General features: G+C 39.6%; 1 protein-coding gene across 1 annotated transcript in view; it reads left to right on the forward strand.

Annotated features, from left to right (window-relative positions):
- The window catches only part of LOC136863589 (cytosolic carboxypeptidase 6), a 1,034,988-nt gene that overhangs the window by 124,213 nt on the left and 890,812 nt on the right, over positions 1-19,963 (forward strand). The window contains exon 4 of the mRNA XM_068226007.1: positions 15,860-15,954. Coding sequence (XP_068082108.1) covers positions 15,860-15,954 — 95 coding nt within the window. The remainder of the gene's footprint in view (positions 1-15,859; positions 15,955-19,963) is intronic.

Below are 19,963 nucleotides of genomic sequence, written 5' to 3' on the forward strand. Positions count from 1 at the left end.
ATTGCAATTCATAATATTTAGACTTCTAGTATCTTGTAAGGATTTTTTAAAATTTGAGACATTTTTCAAGGTCTCATAGAAACATGTCGTCATGTTGGTACACATTACTAGTGACGTATTGGTACCACTGCTTCCACATTTTCACTACATATTCATGAATGCATGGAACTTTCGAAACTCTAGAATTTTAACATTTGATAAATAAGTTATTTATGTTTTCAGTTATAAATTAAAATTTAATCTTAAAACATTGTAACATTTGAAACCAAAAAAGGTTTATAAAAACACAATTTAGGAGCAACATTCTGCAGTTTTAGTATCACAGCACACTCATAAACGGGTGTGCAGTATTTAATATCTCTAGGTAGAGTAGTTTAGGAGCAATGTGTACCTAAATGGGAAAAAAGAGTTTTCGGGAAACTGCAGCGAAAGTTTGTGATTCACTCACACCTGTCTCAGAATATTCCAGGACCATATCCTTCCTGCTGCTGGCTCTCCTGACCTTCTCTCTTTCTTTTTCTGTTTCTTTTTTGAATCCTACCATACTTAGTGGATTCTGCACTTGCATTTTGGGATTTTTTTCACACGGTCACTGTCAATGTCCCTCATTTCCTTCAACATGTTTGCCCCAGGCTCGATACTCATGTCTTCAAGAACATATTTTGACACCATGCCCTCTTTGAAACATATCACTGCATCAAATACACCTATTTGAAGGATTCTGAAACCTATAAATTCAGTTTCTTGGAATGCGTTGCCAGGTACTGTGATTAAAACTTTCATTGACATTCTGTGTGCCACAATGTAAACATTTAGACAACAGTGTGTCATCCCTAAGTCCCTTAAACACAGGTTTTATGGCATTCAAAAGAGCCAATGGAAGTGAGATCTTGTGGTGGTATTTAGGCCCCACTGCTTTTTCTTTCTGAAAGCCGCACCGTGAATCCACACCTTCTGGATACAAGTCATGTTTTGGTTCATCTGTTGACATTTTGTGGTATAATGTTTTTTATGGACTGTTTCATTGCTTGAAGATTTACTGTACTTCTTCTTATACTAAGCCCAAAATAAAGCTGCAGATTATCAATTTCTGCATCAGGTAACCTCCCTCGACCACTGATGGGCTTACCATTAGAAAGTTACTTATTACCCAAATCTTTCTTCAGCTTCCTAAGCCTAGTCCCTAACCTCCTCTGCACGTGGCCAACATACTCAAGTTTTTCAATTTTTACATTGTCTCCATATGGTTTACAATCATTTACTTTATTACTTCCTTGGAATCAGCATCACCTAGGTACTGCACATATCTCAAACCTCGCTCACACCAAGAACGTTTGAACATTGCCACAGCACCTGCAGCCTCCATGTTACCACTAGGCCCAAAAACATTCTTTTCGCATTAATGATCATTCTGGGTTACAGCACAACCATGGCAGTACTTTGTGAGGCATCCTACATCCAAGATTTTCCCAGGATCTACAGATGTTGTACTTACAACATCATTCAGTGATGTATGACCTCGTTTTTTTGCCAGCTTCCATCACAAGCAACAACAGCATCACTACTGTGGTCATTTAGAAGCTTGCCTTCTTTTGCTGCATTTACCATACAACCCAAGGAAACACGTTTCAATGAATTTAAAATTACGTTGTTGGCTTTGACAAATGTACTTGATGGAGCTGGCAAGTTCATCATGGAACAAAATACCTGTCCCGATTTCTTACCTTACTCAATACACCTCATTGCATAGGAAAATTTAATATTTACCTTGTAAATTCTATTTCTAGGCACACTGGATGATATAGATGAATATTCTGATTTACAAATACTGCATACTAGAATGATGTTACTTGCAAGGCCTCTTCTACAGTTTACATCTTCTACATTCTCACCCAGTTCACATTTTGACTACTTACAAATGATATGGTTCTGAACCAAATCAGATATACCATCTAAATCTATGACACTGCCACCAGAAGTATCATTTTCTTCCTTGTTTTCCTCTGAAAAATATCTAATTCTTCTCTTTGAAACACTTGAAACGCACGAATCTATTTTATTGTGGGGTTATAACATGATCGATTGTCTTGCACTGGACTCAAACTAACATTCACTGTATTTTTCGTGTATCTGTTGCCTTTATGGTGTTGTTTCCTATTGAAATTCTTAATTCGTGGCATATTTATACACGTTTCAAATACCACAGATTCTCCGAAAGACGTTCTATGAATTACAATTCACAACTTTCGTTGTACGTTTACTTCATGTAATAACTAGAGCAACCACATCTCTTTCACTGTGTCCGTGTGCATTCTTTTGTTCACGACACGCGGGAGGTACCAACTTCTGAAACGAGCCATCTCACAAGATCCTCGAGCAATTAGCAGAGGAATTATGATTGATTGACAAGTGGAGTATGAAAAGTGGGGCGTGGCAAAAACAAGGCTTCACGTTATATTTAATTTATTTGTGAAATTAAAAAAACATATAAATTATACATATTCTTGTTCAGGAAGGCGCGCTTTTCAAATTAAGAGCAAAAAATTGTCCTCATACAACCTTACTAGAAGTCCTATAGCTATATAATTCTGTGATTTGATACTTGAATGATGAATTCTGGAAAAATCCGTCCAGACTGGCTGTTTTCCTTAGATTGAGTGAGTTTTATTCTCGGTTGATTTCCCACTTGAATGATGAATTCTGGAAAACTCCATCCAAACTGTCTGTTTTCCTTAGTTTGAGTGATTTTTGTTCTGAGTTACAAAGTCCATGAAGGAGAAAGTGAAAGATGGATTTTCTTCAAGGGTACTATAAAAGGTATAAAGATTTTCTAGCACGTTCTCCATGTTGTAGTTGCTTAAGGGAACATTTTATCCTCGGTATTTGGTGTCCTGTGGGATCTGTGACGGTGCAATGGCTGCTTTTGCACTGACTTTAGCGGTGACTGCCCCAGATCTTCCTAGAACAGACCATGTTTTGCGACTCACGTGGGTGAAGTTCAGATCTTGGGTGATCGTCAGCCATCTTTCTCTTCTTTGGTTATTGGGAGATTGAAGTATTTGTTTGCGAACTTCTGGGTCACTATTGGTCTCGTACAGTTAACGGAGGTCTTCGGTCTCCTTTTTCCAGCATGCCATATTGCGTTTAGCTGCCCCTATGACGACGCCAACAAAGCGATCATAATTTTCTAACTTTGATAGGATCCACCGTGGATGCGCTCTTACCTCCTTGGTTGATCGATATCATCTCGGTGTTTTGTATTTTCCGAGCGGTTATGACCTTAAAATCCTCTTGTTGAATATACACAGCTAAGCCATAAGTGTCGGTTGTTATTAAACTCACTACTGCATAGCCAGTTACCGTAGCTCCAGATTTAATTTTGCCATCCTGAGACATAAGGGTTTCCTTATCTATTTTGCTCAGGTATTCATATTGTTATGCCATATTCCTTCTATATTCAACGGTAGGACTCTGAGGTATGCTCCCATGGTTTATGTAAAAATTTGGTTCATGAAATTTGCCGTTGGGAACATGCTGGAAATCTTTGTAACCGGGAGAGTTACAAGACATTGTTCGGCTTCCATTTGTCTAGACTTTCTTCCGCCGTGCTCTTGCTGTCCATTGCCCAGGATGCACCTTCTTGAAGGTTGTCTACACGTCGTTGTGCCCCTAGTTCTTCGTGTCAGTATCCATTGTTAAAGAACATACCCTGATGACTTAATGAACAGCTTTAATATTGCATGGTACGGTAGTAACAAGAGCGAAAGAAAGGATACCGGTAATAATAATAATAATAATAATAATAATAATAATAATAATAATAATAATAATAATAATAAACACAAGGCCTTTTTTAATATTGGAGGTAACATTAAAGATGACTTTATTATTACGGCAAAGCAGAATCCAGGTGATTTCCAACGATAAAATGTCGAGTACATTCGAGTGCATTTTATTTAAAATGTTAGATTGGAAGTCAGCTTGAGTACTGTGAAAGAAGAGTATTTTTATCAGCATGTTTCACGATTAAAATGTACAGGAATGTCTCGCATGCGATTTGCAGGGTTCGTTTGTCATTCTAAACAATTCAGTTCCGCTTTCAAGGAATTTTTATTTCCCGTAATACTCTCGTAATAAAACCGAATAGTAAGGAACCAGACATATAATACCTTGAAGTGAAAGCAGCTTTCTAACAATGGGAGGGGAAGAAAAGGAGCTTTAGTCTGACTCTTGGAGCAAATTTTCAAGCATTACTGCTGAGCCATCCCCGGTGAATAGTTGATTAGGGGTAGGACGATGACAATGTACACTCTCAAAGACATGGCTTTTGTGACATGGATTTCTTTAATTATTCAAAAGTCAAATATTTTTACTGTATATGGGTTTCATTTCTTCGAAGGAACATTTCTCCTTACGTAACATCAACGGGAAAGCAATTCTGAATAAAAAGGTTCTTACGAGAGGCGATAAATATAACGTCGCACTTCTTGCACGATAAACGATGAGGAAATGTCCATAGGAAAATGGAGAGGTAATATTGTTAACATTTCCTTACTTCTTAAGTATTGACGTCCCCTATGTAGTGATGAAAACGTTATTTGGGTACTATTCTCATATGTACCTTTATTTATATATCTGGAATTGTGTCCTGATACATATTAACGAAGTTCTCCGAAATTATTAATGTAGTTTGTCCTAAACCAGGGCATGAAAAGCTGTGCATAAGCAAACTGTGGGCAGGATAATGCTTGCATTAGGAACTTCACCTAGCATAACACAGTCTCATAGAAGATGGTACCCTTTCATTGATGTCAACAGACAACCTGAAGATCGAAACTGCAAAAAATAATCATACTATCCAGCGTTTAAATCTTGCATTACAACGCTTGACATGGAGGTTCGTGCTTTCTGGTTAGCATAAGTTATTGACATTACATTGATTTGAAGAACTGAACAGTGGTTTTGCTACGTTGAAGTACGTGCGAGGAATTCCCTGTAATGGGAAGAGCATCAATCTTCAGGATATTGATTAATTGGACTGGTACGCATCTTTATATCTGAGACATAAAGAACGCGGATTGGAAATCTATGTGAACGATATTGCGAGTGAAATTCAATCTTAAAAGAAAAGAGTAGATGTTCTTCGTAACTAAGCAGATAAAATCTCGTGGTACTTATCACCACTCAGAACTACTGTATGTGTATCGTCCTAATGAACCGAAATACTCAGTACCTGAGGGTGACAATGATATTTATCCGTAGCAGAGAATTAAAGAAGAGCGGGATATTCTGAAGTATCAAATGATGAAACGTCGAAATATAGGAACCGCGTAAGCGAATCGACCTTCGAGGCAAACTGGATTACAAATTGGCGTAATTTAATATGTGACTTTAGCTCATTCTTTGGTAGTCTTCACACTTATGCAATTGAGTTACAACAAGCCGATGATATATATTATCTTGATGTCCCTTCATACTGCAACCGTTAGGGCTTTAATCGTCGCACCAAATTTAGTATGAACCAGCTCTGAACACAGTAAATGCTAGTTCAATACCTCGACATGGGTATAAACCCTGCCCTTAGCACATCGAGTGCTGGTTTAATGCCATAACATGGGTATGAACCCTGCCCTTAACGCGCTGGGCGCCAAATGCAACCGTTAGGGCTTTAGTCGTCGCACCAAATTAAGTAATATTGCCCTGATTATACCTAATGTAAGCCTCATTTTTGTTGCCCAATTTTTGGGGCCAGTTTCATTTTGTCGCCCGATGTGTTCAGAGCTGGTTCATACTGAATTTGGTGCGACGACTAAAGCCCTAACGGTTGCAATACGTTCATAGACGTGAATAATTGGTTATAAGTTTCGGATAGTTGTTCTACAATTGGAAATAAATAACCATCCAGCTATTGTTAAGGTTTGAGGGTGGAAAATCCAAAAGGTACTTCGATGCAGGGCAACCATCAAACATAATTTCGTGTGGTTATTTCTAGCCGGGTGCAGCCTTTGCAAGGCAGACCCTCCGATGAGGGTGGGCGGCATCTGCCATGTCCAGGTAATTGCGTGTTATTTTGGTCGACAGTGTTATGTGTGGTGTGTGAGTTGCAGGGATGTTGCGGACAGCACAAACACCCAACCCCCGAGCCACTGGAATTGAAGGATAAAATCCCCGACCCGGCAGGGAATCGAACCTGGGACTCTCTGAACCGAAGGCCAATACGTTGGCCGTTCAGCCAACGAGTCGGACACCATCAAACAATACTGTAGGATGTAACCATTAGACCTTGGTTTCCCAACCTTAATTGGCATGTGAAGTCACGTTACGAAGATTTTTCGATGAGTTATCGTAGATTCATCAGACGGAGAGTGTCAGTTTCATGCATAGTATGTGTGAGAAGAATTTAATTTGCTGAAAATTATATATTGAAGAGGTAATGAATTTGAACCGAGCATTTCCGAAGAGTTTGTTGGGGTTTGCACAGTTCAAGGAAAAATTTGTGTGAAGGGGGAGTATAATTTCAATTTCTGAGAACATACTTTAATGTTTGTTGCGAATGTGTCCTTTCCTTTTCTTTTAGCGTTTAGCTACTTAGTGCGAGAGTGTCCGGGGACATGTTTCGTGTGTGAGAAATTACAGCGAAGCAGTATTCAAAATCGAGATACGTGGCTCTCCACTAGTCACACGAGACTCTAGAAGACTTCCCCTTGAAAACATATTTGGAATTTCAACAATTAAAAGTATATGTAGGTCACGCAGCCGTGAGCTTGCATTCGGGAGATAGTAGGTTCGAACCACGCTATCAGTAGCCCTGAAAATGGTTTTCCGTAGTTTCAAATTTTTTACACCAGGGAAATTAATTAAGGCCACGGCCGCTTCCTTCCCACTCCTAGTGCTCTTTCAACCCATCGTCGCCGTAAGACCTATCTGTGTCGGTGCGACGTAAAGCAGATTGTAAACAAAAATAAATTATGAAACTGAAGGTTCCGAACGCAACACGTAAAATCTTATTGAGTTTATATGTTTAATCGTTACTGTGATTACGCTAATATATTTATTTTATTTGGATGTTCACTTAAATACTCATAAGGTCTGACCAGATGAATATCATCATATATATACTGAGCCCGTAACACGTATATTGGGAGTAAAACTCGTAGACAACACTTGCCCTAACTCACTGCGGTGAGATACAGTATAAGAAACCTTAGGTAATGCTCAGCCCTTGAAAATTTGGCGCAAATAAAGTGTTGCCGTAACACATGGAGCATATGGAGGATGTAGTAAATGGTATTGATAAAGGCTGATGAAATTCAAAGAAAAACCTTTCATTTTCACATATTTATTCACTTTTAGTCCATGTTGAAATATGTATGATTGTGATCAGTGATCACAATTAGGGCTCTCTAAAGTCTATGTATGCTCGCCCGCCATTATGGTTCATTCCTGTACTACTTTGGTAAGGTAGTTGACCGCCTCAGCCTTGTATATCCCTAATTTTTTTGCTGTTCTCCGAGCTAGAAAATATTTCTAAACTAACATAATGTCAGAATACTCATTCTCAGTATTACTCAAACGGTTTCTCAAAATATATGTTGTTATATTTCGTACATTACTGTGTATTTTTTACTCGAGACGGTGACTGTAAAAGCAAGGTCATTGATAATTTGCCTTATCATCATCATCATCTGTTTACCCTCCAGGTTCAGCTTTTCCCTCGGACTCAGCGAGGGATCACACTTCTACCGCCTCAAGGGCAGTGTCCTGGAGCTTCAGACTCTTGGTCGGGGGATACAACTGGGGAGAATGACCAGTACCTCGCCCAGGCGGCCTCACCTGCTATACTGAACAGGGGCCTTGTGGAGGGATGGGAAGATTGGAAAGGATAGACAAGGAAGAGGGAAGGAAGCGGCCGTGGCCTTAAGTTAGGTACCATCCCGGCATTCGCCTGGAGGAGAAGTGGGAAACCACGGAAAACCACTTCGAGGATGGCTGAGGTGGGAATCGAACCCACCTCTACTCAGTTGACCTCCCGAGGCTGAGTGGACCCCGTTCTAGCCCTCGTACCACTTTTCAAATTTTCGTTGCAGAGCCGGGAATCGAACCCGGACCTCCGGGGGTGGCAGCTAATCACGCTAACCACTACACCACAGAGGCGGACAATTTGCCTTATACGAAACAAAATAGGAATTCATTCTCACTGGAGAATTATTAGAAAAAATAACTTACTAATAAATTGGTTTATTATTAATATTATTATGGTATTGTTGATAAGTAGAATAGGTTGTTCGTAAGCTATGCGCCGCTTTACCGTCAATTGAAATGAGGGACACCTTGGTGTTGACATAGGCTACTATCATTCTTAAATCGTGGAATTTGACGTGGTAATCGGTCAATGTCGAAGATATACAGGATGAAGCGAAATTCGCGCACTCGGGCGTCGCAGCGCGACTCCTCACATGCCAGCAATAAAAAAATGTCTGTCACCGAAATTCGTCCTGCGAGTATATACGGGAGAAAAAGGACGTTGAAGAGTAACAATGTGGCAACAATGTAACAACATGTAGGGTAACTATCTCTGTCAGCACGTGCTACTTGTGCTGTATAGTTGGTGCAGTGGATAGAGTTTTGGGTTAGCCTGCAGGAGGTCGAGGGTTCGATCCTGGATTGAGGAACATTTTTCATTTGCTAATTTCCGTCGAACATTACATACTGTAATACAGTAAGACACCGTTTCTTAGGTTACATGTATCCTACATTTACAAAATTTAGTAACGCTGAACACGTTGTAACGCATCTAGTGGATGAAGTGGTGCGAATAATCTCACGCCCACGACGTGGAAAGGGCGTCTTTCAAAGCTGACCAATGAAAATGAATGCTCGTCCATTTCTAGGGTCGTAGTATGTAAGTGCAAATGATTTCTAGAGGACCCGTTGCAATCGCTGGTGACGATTAAGATGCCAGATACCATGCCACCTGGACTACATTTACGAAATAAAAAAACATTCGCCTCAACCCAGGATCGACCCCTCGACCTCCTGCCTGCTAACCCAAAACTCAATCCACTGCACCCACTGTACTGAACGGCAAATGTGTGCCGACAGAGGTAGTTACCCTACATGTGGTTACAGTGTTGTCAGATTGCTACTCTTCAACGCCTTTTTTCTCCCGGATGTACTCGCAGGCCGCCTCTGTGGTGTAGTGGTTAGCGTGATTAGCTGCCACCCCCGGAGGCCCGGGTTCGATTCCCGGCTCTGCCACGAAATTTGAAAAGTGGTACGAGGGCTGGAACGGGGTCCACTCAGCCTCGGGAGGTCAACCGAGTAGAGGTGGGTTCGATTCCCACCTCAGCCATCCTGGACGTGGTTTTCCGTGGTTTCCCACTTCTCCTCCAGGCGAATGCCGGGATGGTACCTAACTTAAGGCCACGGCCGCTTCCTTCCCTCTTCCTTGCCTATCCCTTCCAACCTTCCCATCCCTCCACAAGGCCCCTGTTCAGCATAGCAGGTGAGGGCGCCTGGGCGAGGTACTGGTCATACACCCCAGTTGTATCCCCGACCAAGAGTCTGAAGCTCCAGGACACTGCCCTTGAGGCGGTAGAGGTGGGATCCCTCGCTAAGTCCGAGGGAAAACCCGAACCTGGAGGGTAAACAGATGATGATGATGATGATGATGATGATGTACTCGCAGGATGAACTTTTGTGAGATACATTTTTTTATTGCTGGCATGTGAGGAGTCGCGCTGCGACTCCTGAGTGCGCGAATTTCGCTTCACCCTGTACAAATTGTGATAGAAGATTTTGGTACCATATGATCTCAGTTGGCATTTCATCATCATCATCATCATCTGTTTACACTCCAGGTTCGGTTTTTCCTTCGGACTTAGCGAGGGATCCCATCTCTACCGCCTCAAGGGCAGTGTCCTGGAGCTTCAGACTCTTGGTCGGGGATACAACTGGGGTGTATGACCAGTACCTCGCCCAGGCGCCCTCACCTGCTATGCTGAACAGGGGCCTTGTGGAGGGATGGGAAGATTGGAAGGGATAGGCAAGGAAGAGGGAAGGAAGCGGCCGTGGCCTTAAGTTAGGTACCATCCCGGCATTCGCCTGGAGGAGAAGTGGGAAACCACGGAAAACCACTTCCAGGATGGCTGAGGTGGGAATCGAACCCACCTCTACTCAGTTGACCTCCCGAGGCTGAGTGGACCCCGTTCCAGCCCTCGTACCACTTTTCAAATTTCGTGGCAAAGCCGGGAATCGAACCCGGACCTCCGGGGGTGGCAGCTAATCATGGCATTTCATACTTGCGTGAAAATGATTCAGCGCTATTTTCAGTGTTGTCGAAATAGTAAGAAAAAATTTTCTTTCATTTGAAATCATCATTACTACATTACTACAATTAGGTGCAGAACAACCCACAATTGTGTAATAAATATCAACACATATACAGCACTATTATGTCCATGCACGTGGTGATTAAAGCAACACGTTCAATGTGATGAAGCGAGTGCTCGTAAAAGTAACTAGAGTTTGAGCACATGGCCCATCGCTCATGTATGATCCACAATGGCGGCTAAGACATACCATCTTATAGAGCCTTAATCACTACTCGACTCACTTAAATATTACTGAAAAAAACATAACCATCAGATGCAAGCAAATGCATGGTACATCAGGTAGAAATTCCCAAACTTTCCTCACAAAAGGTTTTTAACGTCATCTTCTGAGTATTTTAAATTTAATTTTAACAATTACTGTATTATTAACTGTGGAAAAGACTCCTTCGAAACGACTTTTTTTGAAGTATCTTCAAGTTCCCAAAGTATTCTGTAAATTAAGAAAAGGAAGTGTTAAATACTTGAATTAAAATCTGTTGACATAATTAAATGATAGAACACCTCATTTGATGAAGGAATTGAAGTGAACTTTTAAAAAATATTACATTATCTGTTTGAATTGTATGCAATTCTTAGAAATAATTGAATTTAGCAAAATAATTGGACTCATTGCCGAGATTTGACCATTGCCCGTTCAATCAAAGAAAGTGGAATTAATCCAACACAATAATTATCTACGTGCTTCGCCATTTAATAACGAAGTGGACAAGACAACATTGATCTCAAGAAAATACACAACGATGAATCACTTATAAATAACACACAAAATCACATAGTCGAATACTGAAAGAAATGACAGTGACACAGATATATCCTTAATTAGCTGCAATCACATCATCTAACTACAAATCACTCAAATATCGAAAATTTACGAATATATACGACATTCGCGGCTTTATTCCTCCTTCTCATTCAGATCATTGGTCTTATTAGGTTTATTGGCATTACTATTATATGGTATAATCTCATGGTGATAATTTTCAGCCATGAAAGTACATTGCATAACGTTAAAAAGAATTGAACGAATGTTCAAATCTACAGAATGCCCAAAATAAACGAAAATTAATGAATCGACTTACCTTTTCGGCATACTGGAACATTTAGATCCGCTGGTTTGGTGACGTTGTTGGTTCTTGGTTGATAAGATATCACCCATGACATCTTGGCTGCTGCCGGGGCTGGCTCTCCTCTTAGGCTTGGCAGAATATCCATGTTAATGTCACCGACATATTTGTGATTACCTTTAGTGAAAAATGTGTGTTAATGCATTGTTCCTAATTTTATTGTATCATTAGGCATTAATACATTATTATTTGATATATTTGGACGTCATTCATCTGAAATATCACTCAAATGTGACCTGATTTAGACTTTTGAAGACGTAATCCACACATGGCGTGCATGACACCAAAATACGCGTGATAACTAATCACAAAACATTAAATTCACAACATTAAGTCTTCTTAAGAAGACCTAGTCTGTCTGAATGCATCATTATTTGTCCATGGGCAATTACACTGACGAAGTGCCTTAACTTTCAGTTCATCCCAATAATTCACGTGATAAAATTCCACGAAGTTACTATACTCAAGGGCATAGTCCAGAATTCCCCTTATTTGATTTCCAATCTCCACAGTTACGATACGAGTAAATCTCATTTGATGAAGCCATAACTCTCATATTGGGAACATTCGGAATCAACGTTGAATGTCGTACGCAATTCAACACACATACACATCTCCCAAAATATATGGCACCAAAAATCACATATTTAACCACATTGCTTTTATACTTGGCCCTACGGATGCACCTCATTTACATTCAGTATTATAAGGTTATATCCTTTCATCAAATTAAAATTGAATTAATTCATGGTGACTTTAGAACAAGTTCGACCACGAAGTTCTGAATATTCTGGAAGATTCGACTCTAAATCATAGCCATGAATACTAATTAGTATCTCAAAAATAAATTAATCACACTCTTGATTATTTGTTCTGTCACATTCAAACGGTTTGGATACATTAGATTTAAGTATATTATAATTAGGATCGGAATGAGTATCCTCTCGGAATGAATATCGTCTCGGAATGAATATCCTCTTCCCAACAACCTAGTGTTTAATTGAGGAAGAATTAGTCCATTATCCTCGTGACTCTCCATGCCACCTTGTTGTAAATTCATCGAAAAGTAACGTACAACTATCTGTATTCTGAAAGAATTATCTAGAAGAACTGAACGTTGGATGAAGCTTTCTAATAACAGTTATGGCGATAATATGCAGCCATGGAAGTACGTTGTCTAATGTTAAAAAGAATTGAACGAATGCTCATATCTACAAAATGAGAAAAATGAAGAAAAATCAATGAGACGACTTATATTTCCGGCAAACTGGAACATGCAGACCCACTGGTTTGGTGATGTTGTTGTTTGGTAAGATGTTACTCCTCACATCTTGGCAGCTGTCGCGGATGTCTCTCCGTTTAGGATGTCGTGTTGCTGGCTTCGATGCTAGGCGGAATAGCCATGTTAACTGCGGCTAATCTCCCGTTGAACAGGGTGAAAAGTGGCATGATCCCCTTCCTGGCGTGTTGTAGTCCTCTGTTATAGCAATATTTCTGGCAGTATCTGAAACTTGAATAAATAGACCTAGAATGTGCTCCGTAGCCCACCCCATATGTGACGAAATCCAACCGTACGTAATTTTTAAATGGCCGTAGAGGTCCGTCGAACATCTGTGGAGCACACAATTGAAGTGCGAAGTTCTGCTGTCAGCTAGGAAGGCGTTGAGAGAGTGTGAAGCGATATGCGTATGAGAACAAGAAGTAATATCTCCTCACATATGTATTTCACATGAGGTCACGTGATTACTGAGAGTTCCAAATTAATTCCTGAAATGTGTCCGGCCCCATGGCTAAATGTTATCATGCTAGCCTTTGGTCACAGAGGTCCCGGGTTCGATTCCGAGCAGGGTCGGGAATTTTAACCATCATTGGTTAATTTCGCTACCACGGGGGCTGGGTGCCTTCATCATCATTTCAATGTCACCACGACGCGCAGGTCGCCTGCGGGAGTCAAATCGAAAGGCCTGCATATGGCAACCCGAACATGTCCTCGGATACTAAAAGCCATACGCCATTTCATTTCATTTCATTTCATTTCATTTCATTTCATTCTTTCCTGAAATGTGTTATGTCTCGTCGTTACTTTTAAAATTCGAGATTGCTTTTAAAATTAATGTAATTATTTTCATAAATGAATTATTACTCACTACCAAAATATATTAATTTAGATAACTGATTTAATCACTTAATAATTCACACGCGTAATCCATGCTCTTCCGGTCTTGCGTCAAAATAGTTTCTTGTAAGGTGAAATTTATTTACTGTATGCGGTTTGTACACAGCTGACTGTCATTCTAAATCGAGCAGAGCAATACTACCAAGGTCTCTGGGATACGTGTATCAAAACCAAAAAACCATAAAAATCTAGTTCTTCGAATTCCTCGCTGCCTGGCACTGTTGGAACATCTTCAGGCATCCAGATGAGACTCATCAATGTCCAAAGATCATCTTGGGCATAAAGATGAAACTTGCACAATACATACAAAACCTTTAGTATGTAGTCAGAATTTCCACTGTTACGGAAGTCCGTAAACGCCTTCTCAGAAGTACGTAGAAGCTGAAATGTGTTATGCTTCGTGTTATGCGTTATGCCAGGATGTGAGGAGTAACAGCTTACCAACCAACAACATCAACAAGAGGGAAGCCAGCTTCATCATCCTAACAAATACGTCGACCCTTTATTGTGTTTTTTCAGAGAACCACATTATTGGAAATCACAGGGTGCTACATCTGGAATATAGAGAGAATGTTCCAGGAACTTCCATCAGAACGTGTACAGAAGAGCGGATATTTGATTGGGGACGACGGGTGCAACGTTACCCTGTAACAACACTTCACCAGAGCATAACGCTGTGCATTATAGCAGTAAGCATACGCTGCAGTGTCTAACAGTACATTGTACCGAAGTACTTTGGTAGAGCAATGTGAATAAATATTGAACCTCCTCCATCGAAGGAAACGGTTCTTATTACCTTCACAGCTCTCGACGTTCTTCTTGTTGGAGACTTTGGATGACTATGGCATGCTGCTTCGCTTTGTTTCTTGGTTCCATCGGATGATGTCTACTATCACGATTCCTGAGAGGAAGGTTGGTGACTCTGAAACTACACCAACACTTGCGGTGAAAGGGCCATACGATACACATTTTTGTACGTCAAGAAATAGACCGGTATTCCGGCCGCTCATGCCCCATTCCATACAAGGCACCGAGGTTGTTTATACATTATTTTCCCAAGAAACTTGAGATGACCGTAGGATCTTCCTTCACGGATATACTGTATTAACCTATGAAAGGAATTCGAGTGTGGTGATGCATAATTGCTGGGTCTTTCATCCTCCAATACATTACCATGACCTCTTTCGGATAAGAAAGCATCCGTTGACCAAAATAGGCCCTCAAAATAATATGGAAACCATCTAGCTACGAATGCCGGTAAGCAACTTGCCCTTTGTAGTCAGGAACCGTGTCACAGCATGTTGTTCACTTTATGAGAAAATCTCTACTTGAAATGCCGTTTTCACGTGGCTCGAACTCAACTCCACATCAGGAAACAAATGCATCACAGCTCGCTATTACACTCTGCTCCACCCTGGTTACGTGCTCTCAGAAATCTGGTACTGTCACGTGGCATAAAGTATAGTGTTGTGAACAACGTGCAATGGCCAAATGCTAAATATGTCATTCAGAGAAATTTTCGCTGAACTTGTAACTTTTCATTTGATCAAATAACCAATCTAAAAAATTAGTTTAATAAGCAAAACTGATATTTGTTCATTTCCTCAGATAGAAAATAACACAATATCACGTATTGCATTAATAATGAAAAAGTTCAACTTAATTCCTAAACTAAGCAAATAATTCCTTACTGCAGAAGGATAAATGAACATTGTTATTTGTTAGATAAGTTTATGTTTCATCTGTAAAGAGAACAACAGTGTATTATAATGTACATATTTATAGTATATCAACATGTAATAATGTAAAATTTTATCCTAGAATGAAATAACATTCCTTGATGTGCAGACGTGCAAATTATTTCGGTACAATGTGCCATTGAGGCGCGGGATCTGGCATTAGTACCATAGAAAACAATATTTTCTATGTTCATATAGATAAGATCAGTATGTGACATATCTATGATTTAACACTTTCAGCAAAAGAAAAGTAGAAGAAAAATATTTGAAATTTGTTTTATGTTTTCGATAGATTGGACTGTGCAAAAGCCATGCATGGAAATTAAAATAAAGTGGCCTATACATTATCTATAAATTTGTGTTAGAATGAGAAAAAATAGATGTTGCGTACGACTAATTGCAATGATGGTAATTGCTTTATTCCAGAGGGTCATTTTCAACATCGTCAATATGAGCAAAAGCAAGAATTTATTCAGAGATGGGATGACACCGCTAGTAAAGTCGACGAGCCGTCCAAAATGGTGAGTCAGTGACACTTCTAATCATGCTAATTATTCAATCAAAATGGTGAGTTGGCACAAGTTTTATCTTCTCAAACATTACGAACTGCATTTGAAATGAAATAACATTAGGCGCTACGTAAGCGTAAATCTCGCTTGAGCCTATTGACATCCAAGTATCCGCTAGTATTTCCGTGACTAGGTATTTAATGGATCGTTCGTGCCATTATCAGTATGTCAACTGAGCAGTCTGACTTGTGCTACCTCTATCTGTGGCCACTAAGGTCCAGTTTAATCATAATAATATCCCCGTAGCCAGGCTTCAAGGACGTCGAAATCGTTCCTTGTAACTTCCCCGGATTGGAGGCATAATAATTTGATCAGCTACACTCTGATCTTTATCAAATTGATAATACATAATTCTCCATTCTTTTGTATATGAGGTGAAACGTTAATTAGCATTTTTCTGTAAAATTTTAACCAGATCACCAAAGAGAAGAAATGCAGCTAGAAGCTATAGTTTGTATTCGTGTATTTAAGAACTTGGTTCCATGTACGCTGAGTTTATTACATTTATTATTCAAGTGTAATAACGCATCTAAGACTACATCCACTGTTAGGTGTCATTTTCAATACAACAAACACTACTAATTAATTAAACTTGATGTACCCTTTCCAAGGTATCAGTACATCAATAAATTTTTGTAGCTCCTTAATGTGACATCAGAATGGAGTTCCTTATGTGAGACATTCGAACAAGCCCGGCTTCGAAGTCTCACCTTCCTCTACTAGAATAGTACGCTAGCTGAATCGGTAGAACATTACGGGTCTGTTGGACCGTCCTTAAGAGTCTCAAACCTGATAATCTTTATAGTAGGGGAATCTTAATTATGAGAGGAATATTACAATCTTTGGAAATTAGAAGAATGAATTCATTTATTTCACAACACAGATTTAATAACTAAGAAAACACATGAATGCTATTTGCATAGATATGGCACATGAATTACGTACATTACGGTTTTCTTGAGGATCCAATGTCTCTCTAGTCCTTTATCTAGAATCGCATTTTAACTCTGAAACGTGTAGAATTTGAGAAGTCGTTCCTTCTCTGACCAATTAACCACTTAAAACATTTATCAATTTATAAACTTATGCTGCGACACAAAAATAATTAAATGAGGGCACATCTTGCATTATTCACCCACTTTACGTCACTAATTTACATATTCAAAATGACAAATTGTGTCGCCCTAACATCAAGTGAACTGAGATATTTGACATTTGTCGTGATCACATTCAAGATATATGAAAGTCGTATCGTAGCATTCGCTTGAAAACCTTATCTGACTATTTCACATATGAACAAATATAATATGACGCATGTTTCATCGGGATAGCATATAAATCTTACAACAAGGCATATAAACAACCTTGTTCACTGAAACAATACATCTTAGTGAACCGAGAACCAATACAATACATGATGAATATCACTCCCTGAAATACATACATACATACTGTACCAGGAAAAGTTGTGGGCAAAGGGCATGAGTAGGACCTCAGGGAGTGGAACTTGGTTTTGGAGCTGATACAGAGTAGGATAGACTCGCAGAGCGAATAATAGATGGTTAAAAAATCTTTTTCAAAACAATTTATTAATTCTTCACCCTGCGATATGATTTTTGATTCAAATCTGGCATTGAAATTAAAAGTTTGAAAGTAATCTTCCTGAATTCTGTTCATGAAAATGGCATAAATACTACTGATTTCAAAGTCTTTCATATGTGAGAATATGAGGTATTGAATTTCCACCTAAAGTCTTTCTAAACCTAAGCACACTTATAATTGTAAGTTGATATGAGAAATTAAATTTTGGTTAATAGTTTTCAGTTCTCAGTTCGTCACCCTTGATATATAGCACACTTGAAAAGCCTAAAGTCTTTCTACGAGATATGAAACTGAAATTTGAAATTAAATTAATCACTTCTGAGAAATTATGAGAACTCTGAAATATTTGTTCACACGCGGCACTGAAGTTTCCACTGTTCACAAATTAATGAAAGAAAAAAAAATTTTAGTCAGTTTGTTACTACTCACTTATGGTAAGAAATGTTGCTACAAAATGTCGAAGGATGGACATCTGGAATGTTCCGTGGAGAATCAGGATCGGCGATGTTCCCTTGACACACCATGTTGACGTTCCCGATGAGGTGATGACGGCTGGAACTGGATCATGTAGACTTGCAGCTCGTTAGGGTGATTTTTCGCACACGAAAAATTCACTTAGTGCGAGTAGTTAACACTGACACTGTCATTGACTGTTGAACACTATTTATGGCGTAATTGAAAGAATCACAGTCCTTCCTGTATGAATTACTATTTACAGTCGTTATTGAAACGTTCATAAATGCACAGTTCACACTTGAAAAGGCAAGTCGATAATCACAGTCTTTGAACACAGTCATTAAGTCACTAAGAATTATTTTCTGCTTATCCTGTTCTTATAATGTTATATTACCTCAGAAAAGTTCTTAATTCTCACTCAAATTACTGTGAGTCGTATACTGACGTGACATGAATAAAGGAATACAGTTCAATACTCGGAAAGAAACGAGTTCTGGTGATTCTACACATTAGTTTCTGCAGAAGTTCAAAATCATAAGTCTACACGTAATGACATATTCTGTGAACGTAAAATAGTTAATGTTTGCACTTCAATAAGTTCACTCGTATTACATTCTTAAATGTCTTTAGGATTAGACTGTAGTCGCGACGCGATATACTAAATATAGTGCGACGTCTTTTATAATTCTGTCGGCGATATAATTTCGCGTTCCGGAAATACGACGGAAAGTACTTTCACAGTGACTGCGCGAACATACTGTACGCGGGCCGGTCTCTCCTCTGTCTCACTCACACAGCTGTCTACTCGTCCTTGTACTGGCTTGCTGGCTGGCTGGCCTTGGCATATATAGATACCAGCGCTGGGAGGGGTAGCATCTCTCTCGGCCATGTGACCGTGATTACGTAATTTCGTTGAAACTTTAAATTATTATAACTCAACAACCATGGGATGAATTAATTCGAAATTCACAGGGATTAACTTTTATGACGTCCGCTATAATTCAGCGTTTGTCCCGTTGAAATTGGTTAAGGTGTTAAAAAGCTGGTAAAAGAAAAATTCTTTCGAGAAATATCTCTAGGGGAGGTGAGCTTCAAGCGACAGGTGACGTCACTTGACTCCGCCTAGTGCACTCGTAGGGTCTGGCACATACTGGAACATTCTCTACATAGATGTTCGTACGTCGGTCGGATCTTTTATGCTGAAGTAATGTTTCTTTCAATTAATATGGACCAGGACCTAGGCTTTCCTGGTACAATACATACATACATACATACATACATACATACATACATACTTTATCATTATAGAATGTTATGCCTTTCAGCGTTCAGTCTGCAACCTCTGTGAATTTACTAAACGTCGCCACAATCCTCGATTTGCAACTAGTGATGTGGCCTCATTTAGTTCTATACCTCTTATCGTTAAATCGCTAGAAACTGAGTCTAACCATCGTCACCTTTGTCTACCTCTACTTCTCTTACCCTCCATAGCAGAGTCCATTATTCTCCTAGGTAACCTATCCTCCTCCATTCGCCTCACATGACCCCACCACGGAAGCCGGTTTATGCGTACAGCTTCATCCATCGAGTTCATTCCTAAATTAGCCTTTAGCTCCTCATTCTGAGTACCCTCCTGCCATTGTTCCCACCTGTGTGTACCAACAATCATTCTTTCTACTTTCATGTCTGTTATTTCTAACTTATGAATAAGATATCCTGGGTCCACCCAGGTTTCGCTCCCGTAAAGCAAAGTTGGTCTGAAAACAGACCGATGTAAGGATAGTTTCGTCTGGGAGCTGACTTCCTTCTTACAGAATACTGTTGATCGCAACTGCGAGCTCACTGCATTAGCTTTACGACACCTTGATTCAATCTCACTTACTATATTAGCATCCTGGGAGAA

Source organism: Anabrus simplex, chromosome 2, assembly GCF_040414725.1.
Source record: "Anabrus simplex isolate iqAnaSimp1 chromosome 2, ASM4041472v1, whole genome shotgun sequence".
Lineage (NCBI taxonomy): Eukaryota > Metazoa > Arthropoda > Insecta > Orthoptera > Tettigoniidae > Anabrus > Anabrus simplex.